The sequence below is a fragment of the Calliopsis andreniformis genome, unplaced genomic scaffold (assembly GCF_051401765.1).
Source record: "Calliopsis andreniformis isolate RMS-2024a unplaced genomic scaffold, iyCalAndr_principal scaffold0022, whole genome shotgun sequence".
In the NCBI taxonomy this organism is placed as follows: domain Eukaryota; kingdom Metazoa; phylum Arthropoda; class Insecta; order Hymenoptera; family Andrenidae; genus Calliopsis; species Calliopsis andreniformis.
This window is the reverse complement of record NW_027480432.1, coordinates 8,780,636-8,797,553: the sequence shown is the minus strand read 5'-3', so window position 1 is coordinate 8,797,553 and position 16,918 is coordinate 8,780,636. Positions and strand designations below refer to the sequence as shown.

Here is a 16,918-nt window from a genome sequence, read left to right as displayed (position 1 = left end):
CATGGACTGCAAAAACGATTTAAAAATATTATCTAACAAAAAGGATATAATATTACAGTTACTCTATAGTAACGTATATGGTGATGATTATTATTGTATTATTGATGAAATTTTCATGAACTATAATTCTTATTGTTAAATCTATCTGTTATTTCCTTCTATTTTTTTTTAAATGTTTGGTACATTTATTTTGTGGCTTCATTATTTTACAAATTGAAATTGTTTGTATTGAAGCAGAAAATTTTCATAGATTTTCTAAAACAAAAAAGTACATATACTTTTACATGCTCCTTTTAAAAAAATCCTTTATCAGTAATATCACTAAACTTAAACAATTTTTCACAAATTATATGTAGAAAATTGAACTTTAATGTAATAAAAATTTGCTTATCTAATGTGAATTTAGTAAATTAAAACGTGCAAAGTAATAGATTTCATTAATTTTCTGGTAGTTATGTATACATATAGTTACATATAGAGATTTATTTCTAGAAAATTGTAAAGCGAACGAGAAAACAGTGAAACTTGTTTCTTAAATTTTATAAAAATAAAATTATACTTTATTGCAAATTAACAGTATTTTAGCAAATTGATCGATTTTCGTAAAAGGTAATTGTGAAACAACAATGTATAATTTTGAGTTTATTAAAAAAAAATTGTACAAAATTAATGAATGAATTAAATGTGATTGTGGTGCAAAATTTTTTAACAAAAGCATGCTAATTATAACAATTCTTTTTTGTGTGCACAATTAATGAATGATAAGAAAGAGACCTGAACAATGCGTAATAGGAATCTCTTTCTTTATTTCTGTATTATGAAACGTTGCAAAAATGAATGCATCACTAAAGTAGTATATCAACGTTAAAAATTTATAGCTAATGTTTTCAAATGGTTACATCTTGTTTGTAACGTAAGATGAATTAAATTAATCAGAAAGTGGGCATCTAATAATATCTAAAAAATTAGTATAACTGAGTATATAAAATCTTATTAAATTTCTGTATTTCAGTTGATCACTGTTTAAAACTTTGTTAAGTAATTTACTAATTACTGTTTTATAAAAAATTGTTACTTGATTAAACATTAATCGTTTCTAGCAATCATATTTAAAAATTTTGTTCAAAAATATTTGGATCCCAAAAATTTATCTAAATTTTATTTTATAGTTGACACAATATATGCTATTAGTATACAAATGCATATCTGTATATTATCATTATATTATAATATGCAGACATACGAATAGTATACTTGTAATGTATTATACTGTTTAGTATTTACATTGTATAATGTTTGATTAAATGTTGAATCAAACTACACCAATTTCATATTTAAATTTAACTGTTAACAATAATACCATGTAATAATATGCAACAAATTATCTTTCTAGATATAAATTACTCTGATTTCGATTGGTAATCCTCCCCCCAAAATAATACAAAATATTAAACGATAATATTTTATATCAATGTACCTTTAAAAAATTGTATCTCTGAAAAATTAACTTTTGAATTATGAAAAGGGAGTATAAAAATATGTCTAGAGATGGCTAAGAAAATAAGAGTAACTGTAGTAAACATGATTACCAATCGATAAGTCTTAATACTTATGAGACTCGTCTTGCCAATGTACTTCTTTCTTTTCGTCTACTTGTATGGGCCGTAGTTCTCTACTTCGAGCTTTTTCAATCTTATCAGGTCTAGGACTCCCTGTATTGTTTGCTGTTACTATATCCGGACATAATTCTTCTGGTGGTGGTGTGCGAGGTCTCAATTCGCCATGCTCTCCTTCATATCTACGTCTTGCTTGAGTTTCCAAATCTGTCAAACAACTTTTTATATTCGAATCCTCACGATCGACGCCCTCTTCCATCGGTTTAATTTTACGCAATTCTGCCTCCTCCGCGTCTTTTATTTTCTGCAATTCGATAGCTATATCCTCGCCAAGTAAATTCTGCCCAGCAAAATAATTCCGGATATTATCTCGTACTTCTTGCGGAAACTTCTCAGGATTCGTTTCCACGTAACGATATACGAAAAGGTCGGCTCCGTTTATGATAAAATAATGATTAAAAATGTTAACCATCGCGCCAATATAGAAATCTCGAGGAGTATAATATTCTGGATTATCCCTGCTAGTTCTCGGTTTTGGAACCAACGTTGCTTTGAGGAAGCAACCCTCGAGACGTCCCGAATTACGTTTCTCAAGTTCGTGGATCAGCATTGTACCGTCGCTTAAATTGTATTCTAGAATAAAATCTCGATTTTTGTCCTCGGGGTGTACTACGTCCATGTGCATCGAATAGCGTAATTTTTTGGGGAAATTGAGGAGTTGTCGAACAACGTCTTTCTTAGGACGTTTAGGCATAAAGGACAAACAGGAAGCATAAGTATCATCGGGTGAACCGAACACAATATGTGGCGGGGGCACGAACTCTGGTGATGCTTTCGATTCTTTAGTTAGAAGAGGTATTGCCTCTGGTTGTCTTGTTCCCAGCATATCTGAATAATACTTTCTTGTAAAAGCATCGCAGTCGTGCAGGAAGAAGCGCCGACTGAATATGAAAACTGTACCACCTACCTACAGCAGAAAATATTTTGATATATAGAAAATGAACGTGGACAATAATCACTTACTAATCCATTAGTAAAGATGAGAGCAAGTCATGATTGAGTACTTTCTGAATAAAAAGAGATTCGAGGGAGCATTGTTAAGGCTCTAGTCTTTAAAATCAATGACTTAGGTCATTCTTATGTATGCACACACTATTTTCATTGAAGTGTGTATTCTGTGGCTCTTTATATGGTATACTATATCATAATGATTGCAAGATCCTCAAAACATCACAGACTTTGTGAAAGTATTCTATTACTAATAGACTATTTGTGTAGAAGTTCAAAATCAAGCAGAAATAAATAATATATATCACTAAATTATTGTTAACTTTTTTAATTTGACCTAAAACACTTGGAGAGCTGAGCTTCGGTTAAACCTTTAATTTTAGAGCTTCAAAAGGCTCAAGTTTCATATTATGCTAATCCTAAAAGCTCAGCCTTTAAGTTTGAATTATTTATATCTACTTTTTTCTGGTACCTTATCCTCTGTACTTTAACTCTAGTTTTATCCAAAAAGTGCTCATCCTGTTACTCTAGTCTCTCTAAAAATGAAACTTATTGATCTTTATTATCAAACTTACTAAAAAGTCCTTCGGTGTGTAATATTCAACTACCTCTGGATCGCCATATTCCATATATGTACCGGGATAATCAGATGGCAAATTTTTCCAGTCTTTTGGTACTTTCATTCGTTTTAATAACATTGGTACTGGATCTTTTCCACAATTAGGTTTCTGGACTTCACGAACAGCTATCGTGTCATCCGTTAAAAAATACATAATTCTGTAAATGTCTTCGTCCCAAGTGGCAGTGAACGTTAACACCATTTTATCATATTCTAAAAATCGGCGTCTAGGATCATCTGGGATTTTCGTAACACATGATGGTATCCTCTGCTTGGACAAGCGAAGACTAGTATAAGGATCCACAGGAGGTTCCTCTTTATCACCAACATCTATACCTTGACTGGTCAAAAATTCTCTGGTAAATAGATCGCAGTCGGTGATATGATAAACTACACCATAAATACCTAAAATCAACAATGTTTAGCAATAATACATTGTAACAAATAAATTAAATAAAATACACATACCTACGTATAATATTAAATATACATTGTTTAAATTGAAATAGTCTCTTTTGGGAAAGTATAAAAAGAAAATATGGAAAAATTGTGACAACAATACTTCTAAAACGTACATACGTCAATCCCAACATTAAAATCCTTCCAGTGCAAGTTATCACCGCTTACATTTTTTACAATTTTACCACGTCTAACGAGCCTTCCTTGTTGAAAACCAGCGTTATCCACTGTAGGCTCTATTACAGTTAAAGTATCGTCCTCCAAGAAATATACTATATTTACGTGGCGTATACGAAAATGTTCATCAGGAGAATTAAATATTCCTTGACGAAAGAATGCTTTGAAACAAAGGCATTTCTGAGAGAATAACGCATAGTGGGGAATAAATTGACGATACGCATATCCCTTAACACGACCATAAGTTAATGATGGATCATATCTGGTTTTTGATAATATTTTTACAATATTAAAACTTCTAATTTGTTAAATATATACATATAGGAGGTCCCACCAACTCTGTCCATCTGAAATATCTTTGATGTGAAAGTATTACTTATAAAAATTGAATGTTCAAAGAAAGACATGATTTAATAGAAAAAAATCCTTTACAGATAGAGGCGTAGAGAAGATCTGAAAATCAACTTATTTTTTTCAGTGGAATATTCAATGTTTCATGCTCAAATTCAACTTTTAATTATGAATTCAGAGTAAATAAGAGTTAGTGGAACGCCCTAATATTAATTCTGTACTACTTACTGTACAACTCTTGTGTCTTTTATGTAGGCACTAGATGCAGCATCTATTGGTCTTCCTCCAATTCCAGCATTAGTATCACGCAAAACACGATAACCATTTAAAAACCGAAATTTTTGTATCAATCTAAAATCTTTAAGCTTTGAAACAAAAATTTACTTTAGTTTCATTCATTAAAAATATTAAAATACTCCATTTGTATTCTTAACTTACACATGGCTCATGAAATGCATAGCCTGGTAAAAGTGGCAGATCTTCCGTATTCATGTTAGAAAAGTACTTAATAAAATGTATTTGTAGAAGAAATTTCTATAGAACGTTTAAGTCATCTAACCGCTAAAGCATTTGTTTTAACCCGTTTCTATAACAACACTGATGTATTGATGAAGCTTTGATTTGATGATACCTTAAAACTAATCAAATTTTGTAACAAAAAAATTATGAATGATTAAAAAACGTAATTACCATGTATATTGTTCATAGGTAAAGGATAAATAGTTCAAATCATATTTGATCATTTATTTTTGCATAAATTATTGACAACAGTAGCATTGGATGGCTTTCACTAAGATGTATTATTTGCCCTGACTGTGAAGTCACAAACTAATTACTTCCTTAAAAATAGCCATACACCCTGCGGACAAGCAGCCAGCCACTGGTACAGTGATTAACCATGCGAATGCAATATTGCGAAACAATTTCCATGAAACCCCATCACCACCACGTGAAACCCATCCCACACAGACAACTGATCCTACTTTGCAATGTGTTGTTGACACAGGTAAACCAGCCTTACTTGCCAACAAAACGGTTACTGCTGCTCCTACCTGCGATACATATTTGATATGCAAAACAGTATAAAATAATAATACACTATTATTTTTCTACGTACCTCTATAGTAAATCCAGTTGTTGGTGTAATACGAGCTAAGTCTTGTCCTAGAGTTTGTATAACTCTACGTCCCCATACCCAGAGACCAGTTGATATTCCTAGACCACCATAAAGTAATATAAGCAATGGAGTTTCTGCTTCTTGCCTCGCTGATCCCTCTGAGTACACAGCCCAAAGTGCAATAAGTGGTCCAATTGCATTGCTAACGTCGTTACCACCGTGCGCAAAACTGCCAAATGCCGCAGTCAGTACTTGCAAAAATGCGAATAATTTCGATATTTCTGGTGGTTCCTCGTTCCCTCTTTCAGTTTCAATTTGAACACCCTCGGTGTCTGATCCTGCTACCATTAAGAGAGGACTCGCACTACTATTACCACGTAATTTTGGCGCTGCTTCTTTTGCATTACCATTACTACTATTACTACTACTACATGGGGCTTCCGAAATAACAGATAATGCTGTAGTTTCTTTCTTATCACAGGTACCAAAATTTGTTGTTTTCTCGTTGCTACTCAGCGAAAGTAATATTCTTTTTCTTTGCCATGGGACGACGAATAAATATACAATGACTGCTGAAACCAAACCGAAACCTATTGAAGCAAGTAAACTACCCCACCATGGCACTTTATCTAACATTAAAACTGAAAAGGAACAGAAACATATCATTAAATTAAATTTAGTATGGTACAATGTTAGAATAGAAATTTCAAATTGATTTACGTTTAGGTCCATCATGTGCAACTGACATTACATTAATAGCAACAGTAAGACCATATGCTACTGGGAGAATATGAAGACCCTGTTCTAATGGCTTATTAGAACTGAGTACCGATTTTCTTAGAAGCCAAAATATAGCACCAGATACAATTCCACTAAGTACAGGACTTGCAAACCAAGATGCTGCTATATTTGCAAGAGCTATCCACTTCACCTAGAAACGTATTTCCATTATATTATGAAGTATTCAATTTATTATTAGAATAACAATTTTACTAACCCCTGCAGTACCTCTACAGACAAGTGAAAAACCAACTGTAGCACCAACAATAGAATGTGTTCCAGAAATAGGTAACCGTAATGCAGTTGCTAATAAAAGCCAGATACCAGATCCAGCTAAACTAGATAATGCTCCTATCATTAATTCTTTTTCATGGCCTTCATATAAAGTAACATCTAATATGCCTTTTCTCATTGTGTCAGAAACCTAAAGAGAAAATTATTTAGTATAATTTTGTTTACGATACATAAAATATAATTTATAATATGTAATAATTTTCAAAGTACCTTATAGCCGATGAGTACAGCTCCAGCAATTTCGAATATAGTTGCTAAGATACAAGCTTGAAATATTGTAAGTACTCCAGCGCCAACACTTGTACCAAAACTATTTGCAACATCGTTAGCTCCTATTCCGAATGCCAAAACAAAGGCCACTAAAAACCCAATTACTACTACCCATACCAAGTTCTCGTCGTATGGTACAGTCATTTTTATTTATTTAATACTTGATCCTTTTGAGCTGTTGGTACGTATTTTGCTTTTATGCATTTGTCAGAAGACTGATGTTATCGAATGTCCTCTTGCCATATTGTTTGAAAATAATACATTGCTAACTTTGAGGTCATGTATCAAGGAAGAACTTCCAACTTAATCTGCTACTCATTCACATATAAATAATTATACATCAGAATATATTTCTCCATTTATGTTTAGTTTCATACGTGTATATATATATATGTATATGTGTGTGTGTGTGTGTATATATATATATAATTTATATCTCTATTTTAATTTGAATACAATTAATTTTGTAATTTTGTACATGTAACAGAGGTAGTACTTTGGCGTAGCACCCAACAGATTTATCATTATGTCTTCCTCACAGGATAATTCACAATCAGTAAAATGCTCATCAGCACTGAAGGAATTATTGTTTAAACGATATTTTAAATATTTCAGCTTGTATCAAGTATAAAAACTTATCTTCAGCTTTGTTATGGCTCATTATCAACGTTTCCCTTACCTGGAAACACGCTGATTGCTCTTTTTCCGGCATCTGCAATTAACCAAAACGTGTAAGTCCCCCGAATAATGCACATGTCGCTTAAGCTCGAATGATGAAGTACAAGAATTCTTGAAAGCGATGCAACTACTTCATTTAACAATTACCTTCGAGCACACATCGCAACCGTGTTAAAACCGAGCTTAAACAATAAAATACTTCAACATCCACAAAGGGAATTCAATGAGTATATCGTTTTGCCAATTTTCTCGCACCTGACTCCGAAGGGATGAAGCAACCCTTTCACTTTCTTTATCTACGACACATTGTGCCCTGAATAAGATTCACGTTCCTGATCAAATTTATTTGTGAATAAGAATGATTCCTCTCTCTTTTTATTGCTCATGCGAGAGGAAATTAAAATTGAACTCGTCGAAATGAAATTATCGTATTATACGAAATTCGACGACGATGATCTACTATAACAAACTATACAAAGCGAAGAAAATAGGCAACTGGAACGAGCAAAGCTTTCAAGCGTGTTACATCAATTTTCTTTACGTATATGGGAAAATGATAAAAGTGCAGTCTGTCATTACCACTTTCTGCATCATTCTTTATACGATCTTCTGCGCGATTCGCACTTCAGGACGTTTTTTTTGTTACTCGTATGGAAGATAAGCATTGGACGACTCGACGACACGGGAAAATAATCGGACGATCGTTACGAGGGAGAATGAGGGGATGCGAGGGCAGATATTTTCACTCACGAAAGTTAAATTACTTTAAGCAAATCTTCGGCAACTGGGGATGCCGCTCAGATCCGCGTGGGGGTGGCATATTGATCCGCCATTTGCCCGCGAAACTGTTTGATACGTATACGATACAAAAATGGTTTACTGCGGTAGGAATCTGACGTGTTTTATCTGCGAATCGATGGACGATCGATTTACGTTTCAACGTTCTACTATACACGCGGATTTCCCTTTAATGACATCGCGGTGCTCGCGAATGTGTTACGCACTAATCGCGCGCCGGATCTTCGTGGGGGAATGATGAATAAGTCATTGCATAAGGGGTGTTAAATGAGCTACGAATTGATGCGAACACAATTACTGATGATCGCTTGTCTGCCATTAAATAAGGAGGTCATCCATACCATTCTTTTTTTCGTGTCTTTTTTGTGTTCGCTACAGGCTCGTTCAGATTAAAGCTACTTGAATTCAAGTCATTTGTATTCAGCTTGATATCAAGTTTGAATTCACACAGGCCAAAGTACTTGAAAGGTTCCTTCAAATCAGTCCAGTTAATTGAATTTGGTTTCTTGTATTGAAGTATTACCCATAAATAACACTTTCAAAAACTATTTTATTCCTAAAGAAATTAATACGTACTGTTATGTTCAGTCTCAGCTCTATCAGATGTTACATTTTACCACCATTTACTACCTATCGGATAGCTTTTGGGGTTCTTCTTTGAAGGACTTAATTTTTTTGGACTAAAATAGTAAACAGAATGATCTAATAGCTTGATATTGCGTTTGTGTTCACAAAAGTCAAGTTTTTTGGTTTCAAAAGAAGTAGTTAGTAAATTTGTATTTTAACTTTGTTGTTTTTTAACTTAACAAGTTAAGTAAAATAACAGGTTCACACTGACCAAATTGTCTCAAACCACTTGCTTTCAAGCCATTTGAATTCAAGTAATTTGATTCATCTGAACAAGCTCACCATAATAGATTAGGAGAAAAACGTCCACTTATACATAACACCACAATAGATGATCCCATTTTGGTAGCTTATTCTACTCTTCCTAAGGACAAAAGAAGATCATATCTACTTTCGTAATTTACATTAAGAAATAAGCAAGTTTTGTTCAAAGTATTGTCTTTTAAAATTAGAAATTCTAAAGTTGTAAGCACTTAAATATTGAAATTAGATAGTGCACTATTATGGAATTTTATTTTTAGAACTATGGCCTACCCTTTGAGTGCATAATATACTAAATTACATAATATTATATGCTGCATTTCATATTTCTTAAAAGTCAGATAAAGTTAGAGATTAAATTGTATCTATCCAACAGAATTAAATTTAATCTAGCAGTTTCTAAATTTTAGCTAATATTTATTAGCTGTTCAATATTTCTTAGCCTATCCTGTATATATTCTGAAGTTGTCTTTCTTAATTTTAACTTTTTTAATTCAACAGAGTTCCTAAAATATAGGTATTTCCAGACTATGTCTAATTTGCTACATTTAGTATTAAATTTTTGTATGAAAAGTATTTGGATATGATAAATAATAATTGTGTTCTCCCATGAAATTCACAAATAATTATATTAAGTATTGACAAATTAAAATCTCTATAGTTCACCTACAAATTTGATGAATGTTCATCATAGTTGTTTTGTTTTTCAACACATATCAATTCCACTGTGTTAATAACAAAAGATGATCAAATAGATAAATTTGATTTATGTGATTTAAATATATTCTAAAATAAAAAATATAGTATTAATATTAAAAATTATTTAAGGTAATAAAATTAAATAGAACAAGTGAAGTTTATTTAGAAGGTAATGACATATATACAAACCAATGGTATTAGCTTTACACTCTAGGTAGAGATAGATGTAACATTTACTACACAGTAATTACATTTAATTTTCTGCTTCCCATTGTTCTTTTTCTGCTTTTTCTCTCAATACTTCTTGCAAATATGGTTGGAGATATAATACATCCTGTAGAATAAGAGAAACAATATATGTGAAATATTTTTAACAAAAGTATATAAAGTTGCACACGGAATATATGAAAGAAATTCTTATCAAAAATTCATATAATAATACCTCGTCCCATTTAGTCCACTGTTCTTTTGGCAGAATCTTTCTCTCTGCATCCAATTGCATAGCTCGGACAAGACGGAAATTACGTTCATCTCTTATATGTGCTGGTAATCTTCTCAATGCTTCCTCTAGTTCAGGAGTTTCTCGAAGACAATCATCTCGCATTAAACCTACATTTGTAAATAATTAAAAACTCACTAAATAACTCTAAAGTCATGCAATACATTTTAGTAAAATAATTATTATAGTTAACATTAGATTAGTAAATACAAGATATTTTTGCTTATTGACACTATTCAAATTTTTCATACCCAATTGATTAAATCCAGATAAGTTGTATGCCCATACTCTTAAACCCCTTGCTGCAAAATGCACAATGTATAGCAGTTATATAAGGGTGAAAATCAAATAAAATTTAACTGTGCAATTTCATCAATGGAACATTTACTTACTAACGAAACGCTCTATCAGCGACATTTTTATACTTTTTCTTTTATACACTCAACAATCAATCTTTCGAATCTCGATTCTCAAATTTACTACTTGCTCTTTCATATAGTAACTTTTCTAACCTTGATTCGTTCGACAAGATAGAACTACTAGAGTCAATACCTGCAGCCAAGGAATCCCTATATAGTTCTAAATTCTATAGCCAATACGTTTCACTGTAGCAAAGAAAATGATTCATAATACAATTTTAAAGGCTTACAAGTTGAAAACGAAGCCATTATAATGATTATTTATTAGCGGTTCATAGTTTAATATTATAAGATTCGCAAAATGTGATTTCACAATGCATGACGCATTTACGAATTGATAATACCTGCACGTATTTGAAATGCAACGAAAAATGCTTGTCATGTTTCGGAAAACTAAAATATCCCTAGATGTGTGACACAATATTTGTTATTATTGTTTTATTTATCGTTTATTTGGTGTGAAATTATTACATAGGTACAGAAAATATGATTTTTGTTATAATACCTGAAGTATTATTTTGATAAGTATTAAAAATTGTAATTCGTCGTGGACCGTTTAAAAAATTCCCTAGATCCATTTGCAGATGGCAGCACAATCTTTCGAGGGACTACTTTCCCAACGCAAGATGCGTTCGATGGTTGGTATATAAACGCTGCGGGGACTACTTTCCGTGCCTCTTCCTCATTAAGAGTAGAGTTGTGTTCACGTGTGGTTGTGTCTCCTTTTTCCTCAAAATAGGTCACACAACCCACTTCCATTCGTGAAATAACTCTTCTATAAAAAAAAAACCAAAAAAAATATAAAAATTTCAAAAAACACAAACAAAAAAATCGTAAAACCGTAGCCGAAAACCGCGAAACATAAAGTAAAGTGTGGAAAAAAATAGTAATCATCGCGTAACGAACAGCAACGTGGTCGGAAGAGCGCAAGCCATATTGAAGGAACGGAGGAGAAAGCAAAAAATCAGAGGAATTCACGACACGACAAGCTTCACGACGTGGGTATACTGCAAAAATGAATCCAGGAGCTCCGAATTACCCGATGGCCTCGCTTTACGTGGGCGACTTGCACACGGACATCACCGAGGCGATGCTTTTTGAGAAGTTTTCGTCGGCTGGGCCTGTACTTTCGATACGCGTCTGTCGTGATATGATCACCCGACGCTCGCTCGGTTATGCTTATGTCAACTTCCAGCAACCTGCTGACGGTGAGCGCATCCCTTATTTACGTCGATATTCCTCTGACCTAGATACCCGAGAAGTTTTCCCTAAAGATCATCCCCAACCACGTCGGTTGTAACTGCGCTTGACACGTGTTTCACGTCGTACGATGCCACCATATTGAAATCCACTTAGAACAAAGTAGGGTATATAGTGGTTGATGGATAGTGAGTCATATTCTTTTTTCCTCCTTGTTTCTCCGTAACGTGTTGCAATAATCGCGTTTTGGAGTTAACGAATTCCACATGATCCCCCAATTTATTTATCGATCATTTTTCAGGTGGATTACTGATTTGTAGATTTTGAGATTAGAACGTATTTATTACATATTGCGTACAATGTTAATTATAATAAGTTTGAGCAAAAAAGGGAAACATATTGCGTTTCTTTTTTTACGTTTGAAATTAATTATTGAAAAAAATATGTCGCAATTAGCATTGTAATTTTGAATTATACGTTTCAGTTGAAAAATAATGATACATGGATAAAGATTTTCGTTTTATTTCTGATATTTGAATCAAGACTTTCTATTGTAATTTCACTTGCAATATAAGACTATGATTAAATCATATTGCAGAAGTTATCTAGTTAAATTGATTTTATTCACATTGTAATGATTAATAAGTAATTGAAAAAAATATTTATTTAAATTTCATTTCTTTAGTTCTGTTTAAAGAAATATGTAATTGCATAATCACCCAGAATTTATTAATAAGCTTCACTTCTAGAATACCCCAAAAACTTGATTTTTAAGAAAAGTATATTTATTTGTAAAGTAAAACTCATTTTTAAAATGAAAATACGTAGGAACTATTAAATTTGCAAAATATATTACAAAAATAGTAAGGGACAAAGTCTGTATTGTTCTTCAGTGCTTCACTGATAAATGGAGCTCTATAATCAGCGACAAACAACCTATTTGGTGATTTCTAATCTTAAATAATGTATCTCTTTTCGAGGTACTTAAGTAGGTATCCCACTGATATGTAGCTAATCCCATTAATACGTTATCTTCTTGTTAATTTCAATAATTAAGTATGAAGTTTAATCGATAACTTTCTTTGTTTTAGCCGAACGTGCACTGGATACTATGAACTTTGATATGATAAAGGGGCGGCCTATTCGTATCATGTGGTCTCAACGTGATCCTTCTCTTCGGAAATCTGGTGTTGGAAATGTATTCATAAAAAATTTAGATAAAAACATAGACAATAAAGCAATGTACGACACGTTCTCTGCTTTCGGTAACATACTTAGTTGCAAAGTTGCTCAGGATGAATCTGGCGTTTCTAAAGGTTATGGTTTTGTTCACTTTGAAACTGAGGAGGCAGCAAATAAATCTATTGATAAAGTTAATGGCATGTTGCTAAATGGAAAAAAGGTAATTTTTATATTCATAATTCTATAAATTTTGTTTTACTAGAAAAATAATTACTATACTATACATGTTGGAATACACAGGTGTACGTTGGCAAATTTATACCCCGCAAAGAGCGTGAAAAGGAACTGGGAGAAAAAGCTAAACTTTTCACCAACGTTTACGTGAAGAACTTCGGAGAAGATATGACAGATGACAAACTTAAAGAAATGTTTGAAAAATATGGGACCATCACCAGTCATAAAGTAATGATTAAAGATGACGGAAAGTCTCGAGGCTTTGGTTTTGTAGCTTTTGAAGACCCTGACGCTGCTGAACAAGCAGTACTCGAATTAAATGGAAAGGAGGTTGCCGAAGGAAAGTGTATGTACGTTGGACGGGCGCAGAAAAAGGCAGAGCGTCAACAAGAACTGAAGAGAAAGTTCGAGCAATTAAAATTGGAGCGTTTGAATCGTTATCAAGGTGTAAATCTGTACGTAAAGAACTTGGACGATAGCATAGATGACGATCGATTGCGCAAAGAATTTGCACCATTCGGAACAATTACCTCTGCGAAAGTAATGATGGAGGAAGGGCGCAGCAAAGGCTTTGGATTCGTCTGTTTCTCAGCTCCCGAAGAAGCTACTAAAGCTGTAACAGAGATGAACGGTCGTATAATAGTTACTAAACCATTATACGTTGCTCTGGCTCAGCGTAAAGAAGATCGTAAAGCGCATCTTGCTTCTCAGTACATGCAACGTTTGGCGAACATGCGAATGCAACAGATGGGCCAGATGTTCCAGCCTGGCGGTGCTGGAAATTATTTCGTTCCCACTATCACGCAACCGCAAAGATTCTTCGGACCACAGATGACACAGATACGCGCGACACCACGCTGGCCAGCGCAACCTAATCAAGTACGACCCAATGTACAGACTGGAAGTTCTGGCTTCGCTACGATGCAAGGTCCATTTAGAGCTGCACCACGTGCTCCTACTGCTCAAGCTAGTACTATGCGAAACACATTATCTGCTCGACCTATCACAGGTGAGAAAATATTCTACGATTATTTAACTCTTTTAAAGGTTTGGTTCTTTAAAAAAAGACCAATAAGAATTTTAATGATTTCTAGTGAATTCAAAAACGAGATTCACGACATAATAACCCGTTCCATCGAAAACTCAATATCTGTACTATAATGCATATTTTGTCAATTAAAGATGCTACAGTATTTTGTTTGCTCTCAAGAGTAGTTTTTGTTACGAGTAGATTGCAGGTTTTTGTACAAATTCATATTTTCGTGGATGATACAAATCAAGAAATAGAACTTAAATGCAGATCTTGTCCACCCTTAAAAAATAATATAACAGCTACTTTAGATAATCGGTATATTTTCACAAATGACATATAGCCTGTACTATTTTACAAACTTAAATTTCTCGTAAATGCATAAACATTTGCAATCTAGTTAGGAACTCTCTGATTAATATGTTTGTCTTTTGTTAGGGATGCATTTATGCAGTATTGGTCTTCGAATAATACTAAACTTAGAATTTAAAGTCATCAAATTTAATGTGAAACTTATTTAGGCTACTATTATTAGTAAAAGAAGAGTTATTCACTTGAAAGGGTTAAGACTTTTTGTTGAAATTTATATTAATTGTGTTTGTTCGTAGGTCAACAAGCCGTTGGTGGTGCAAACATGCAAAGTCGCTCTATGGCTGGCCCAGCAGTGGGAGTTTCAACTCAAAACCGTCCGTCAAATTACAAATATACTGCGAATATGCGCAATCCACCACAAGCAATGGCAATCTCTGCTCCGACACCTGTTCAGCAAGCTGTTCATATTCAAGGCCAGGAACCATTGACCGCCTCGATGCTAGCGGCTGCTCCACCGCAAGAGCAGAAACAAATGTTAGGAGAGCGTCTCTTCCCGTTAATTCAGTGTATGTATCCGCAACTTACTGGAAAGATCACCGGAATGTTGTTGGAGATCGACAACTCAGAGCTCTTGCACATGCTTGAGCATAACGAATCGCTGAAAGCCAAGGTTGAAGAGGCCGTAGCTGTATTGCAGGCTCATCAGGCCAAACAGGCTGTGGCTTCTAAAAAAGAGTAAACCATCTTATTATTAGGCTATTATTTTATTCTTTCTTTAATTGTTCTTAACAATGTTCTGTTTCTTCTTCCTCATTCTGCGATTATCCTTGGTTTAAGAAACAAATCTTTCTTTTAAAGCTTTATGATGGCTTGAGCGATTATTACATGCAAAAATGACAGGAACAATTGTTATTCAAAACTAAATAACTGATCGTGAAAGGGTTTTTCATCAAGTTTTATGATAATAAATTTTCCTTTAAAACTATCAAATGAGTTTATTTTTTCACCCTAATCCTTTTAATTTCTTTTGTTTTTCTATATTTTTAATTTCTAATTTGTGAGATTATTTCTTTTACGTGTGTAAATGTAATGAATATAAATGAGTTGCATACATGCAGGGATAAGTTAAACTATTTAGACTGTAAGTTAATGTTTGTTAATCGAATTAAGTGTAATTATAAATTTCCTTTCTCGTTTCTTGAGCAAATTAATGAATACTTAAGCGATTGATTATTGTTAACGTTTAGATTATAATAGACTATTTTTCCTGAATAAATTAAAGTACTTAATGTTTGTGTTAGTAATTGATTTGAAGAAATATATCAGGACTTTGATTAGTATTTATTTCATATCAATTATGTAGATGTTGGAGGAATAAAATATTGTTAACAAATTATTCATCTTGTGAATTACTTTGCCTATAATAGTATGTTAAAATATGCTGCAGGAAGAGAGTAACAAACTTCAGTTTTTCTAACATCGAATTCATTGAATGATTTTCGGACATTAGTGATTAACCCTTAATTATTCATACACATTCGTATAAATTTTTTTATATTTATTATTGTGACTAATTAAGTATACTTATACAAATTTTAATGAGATAATAAAATATAGAAAAAATATAGAAAAATTTAAGAAATAAATTTAAATAATCTAGTATAAAATTACTAAAATCGGGTAATTAAGGGTTAAACAGCAATGGATTGTATCCAAATTTCGTTTTGTAAACAGTATATAAATAGTTTAAATAATATTCTAAGTAATATAAAGTGAATATGGTTTAGATCAAAGTTTGCTTTATTAAAAAATAGACAAAACAGTGTGCTTTTAATAAGTTTCTTCGTTCGTAAAGATGACCACGTGCTTTGCACAAGCTTTTCCCGCGTAATTCAGTTTATAACCTAGAAAGTGTTGCGTCTTTATTAATGTAAATTCTACTTTTGAAAGAATCTATATATTTGCAACCGATAATTTTCTAAATTTTGTTAGATACTTAGTAAATCATTGCTCGAGTTCTACTTTGTTTTCAATCTTATTTAATATTTTACTTAATATGCTTAAAATTTCTATAAATACATAAAGATCTACAATCTACAAACTCTATTTATAAGATCGAAGTATGGAAAGTTTTTTTTCGTAATACAATTATTTATTATTCATTTATTTTAAATAATGTTGAAATATAATGTTTCAATGATATATCAGTCTTAGCCTTTTCCTTCTATTTTCTAATTTTGTTATTAACTTATTCGTTACTACGTATTTCTCTCTGTATGTTAGAATCT

General features: G+C 32.7%; 4 protein-coding genes across 8 annotated transcripts; 1 reads left to right on the top strand and 3 right to left on the bottom strand.

Moving 5' to 3' along the window:
• Window positions 1–946: 946 nt before the first annotated feature.
• LOC143186911 (EF-hand domain-containing protein 1) lies at window positions 947–5,042 on the bottom strand. Its single transcript, XM_076390766.1, has 6 exons — window positions 4,921–5,042; window positions 4,669–4,816; window positions 4,459–4,595; window positions 3,819–4,141; window positions 3,200–3,648; window positions 947–2,583 (listed from the first exon to the last, which is right to left on the bottom strand). The coding sequence occupies exons 2-6, from the start codon at window positions 4,720–4,722 to the stop codon at window positions 1,603–1,605; spliced, it is 1,944 nt and encodes a 647-aa protein (XP_076246881.1). The 5' UTR covers window positions 4,723–4,816; window positions 4,921–5,042; the 3' UTR covers window positions 947–1,602.
• Window positions 4,960–8,335, bottom strand: Napi-iii (Na[+]-dependent inorganic phosphate cotransporter type III). Of its 4 annotated transcripts, none has more exons than XM_076390770.1 (7): window positions 7,949–8,335; window positions 6,632–7,403; window positions 6,345–6,551; window positions 6,068–6,278; window positions 5,755–5,988; window positions 5,348–5,685; window positions 4,960–5,282 (listed from the first exon to the last, which is right to left on the bottom strand). In XM_076390770.1, the coding sequence occupies exons 2-7, from the start codon at window positions 6,833–6,835 to the stop codon at window positions 5,052–5,054; spliced, it is 1,425 nt and encodes a 474-aa protein (XP_076246885.1). In that variant the 5' UTR covers window positions 6,836–7,403; window positions 7,949–8,335; the 3' UTR covers window positions 4,960–5,051. The 4 variants fall into 4 exon arrangements, with proteins under 4 accessions (XP_076246885.1, XP_076246883.1, XP_076246884.1 ...); XM_076390768.1 differs by adding an exon at window positions 7,517–7,682 and having other exon boundaries at window positions 5,348–5,988; window positions 7,949–8,331; XM_076390769.1 differs by adding an exon at window positions 7,517–7,665 and having other exon boundaries at window positions 5,348–5,988; window positions 8,134–8,331.
• A 1,330-nt stretch (window positions 8,336–9,665) lies between these two features.
• Window positions 9,666–10,909, bottom strand: LOC143187371 (cytochrome b-c1 complex subunit 7). Of its 2 annotated transcripts, XR_013003190.1 has the most exons (5): window positions 10,646–10,909; window positions 10,505–10,555; window positions 10,197–10,363; window positions 9,944–10,088; window positions 9,666–9,841 (listed from the first exon to the last, which is right to left on the bottom strand). XR_013003190.1 is itself a non-coding variant. In XM_076391539.1 (4 exons), exons 1-4 carry the CDS (start codon window positions 10,668–10,670, stop codon window positions 10,008–10,010), a joined length of 324 nt encoding a protein of 107 aa, XP_076247654.1. In that variant the 5' UTR covers window positions 10,671–10,903; the 3' UTR covers window positions 9,893–10,007. The 2 variants fall into 2 exon arrangements, 1 of the variants encoding a protein (XP_076247654.1); XM_076391539.1 differs by lacking the exon at window positions 9,666–9,841 and having other exon boundaries at window positions 9,893–10,088; window positions 10,646–10,903.
• A 437-nt stretch (window positions 10,910–11,346) lies between these two features.
• On the top strand, window positions 11,347–15,620 carry Pabp (poly(A) binding protein). Its single transcript, XM_076391538.1, has 4 exons — window positions 11,347–11,880; window positions 12,964–13,274; window positions 13,355–14,297; window positions 14,927–15,620. The coding sequence occupies exons 1-4, from the start codon at window positions 11,688–11,690 to the stop codon at window positions 15,367–15,369; spliced, it is 1,890 nt and encodes a 629-aa protein (XP_076247653.1). The 5' UTR covers window positions 11,347–11,687; the 3' UTR covers window positions 15,370–15,620.
• Window positions 15,621–16,918: the final 1,298 nt, after the last annotated feature.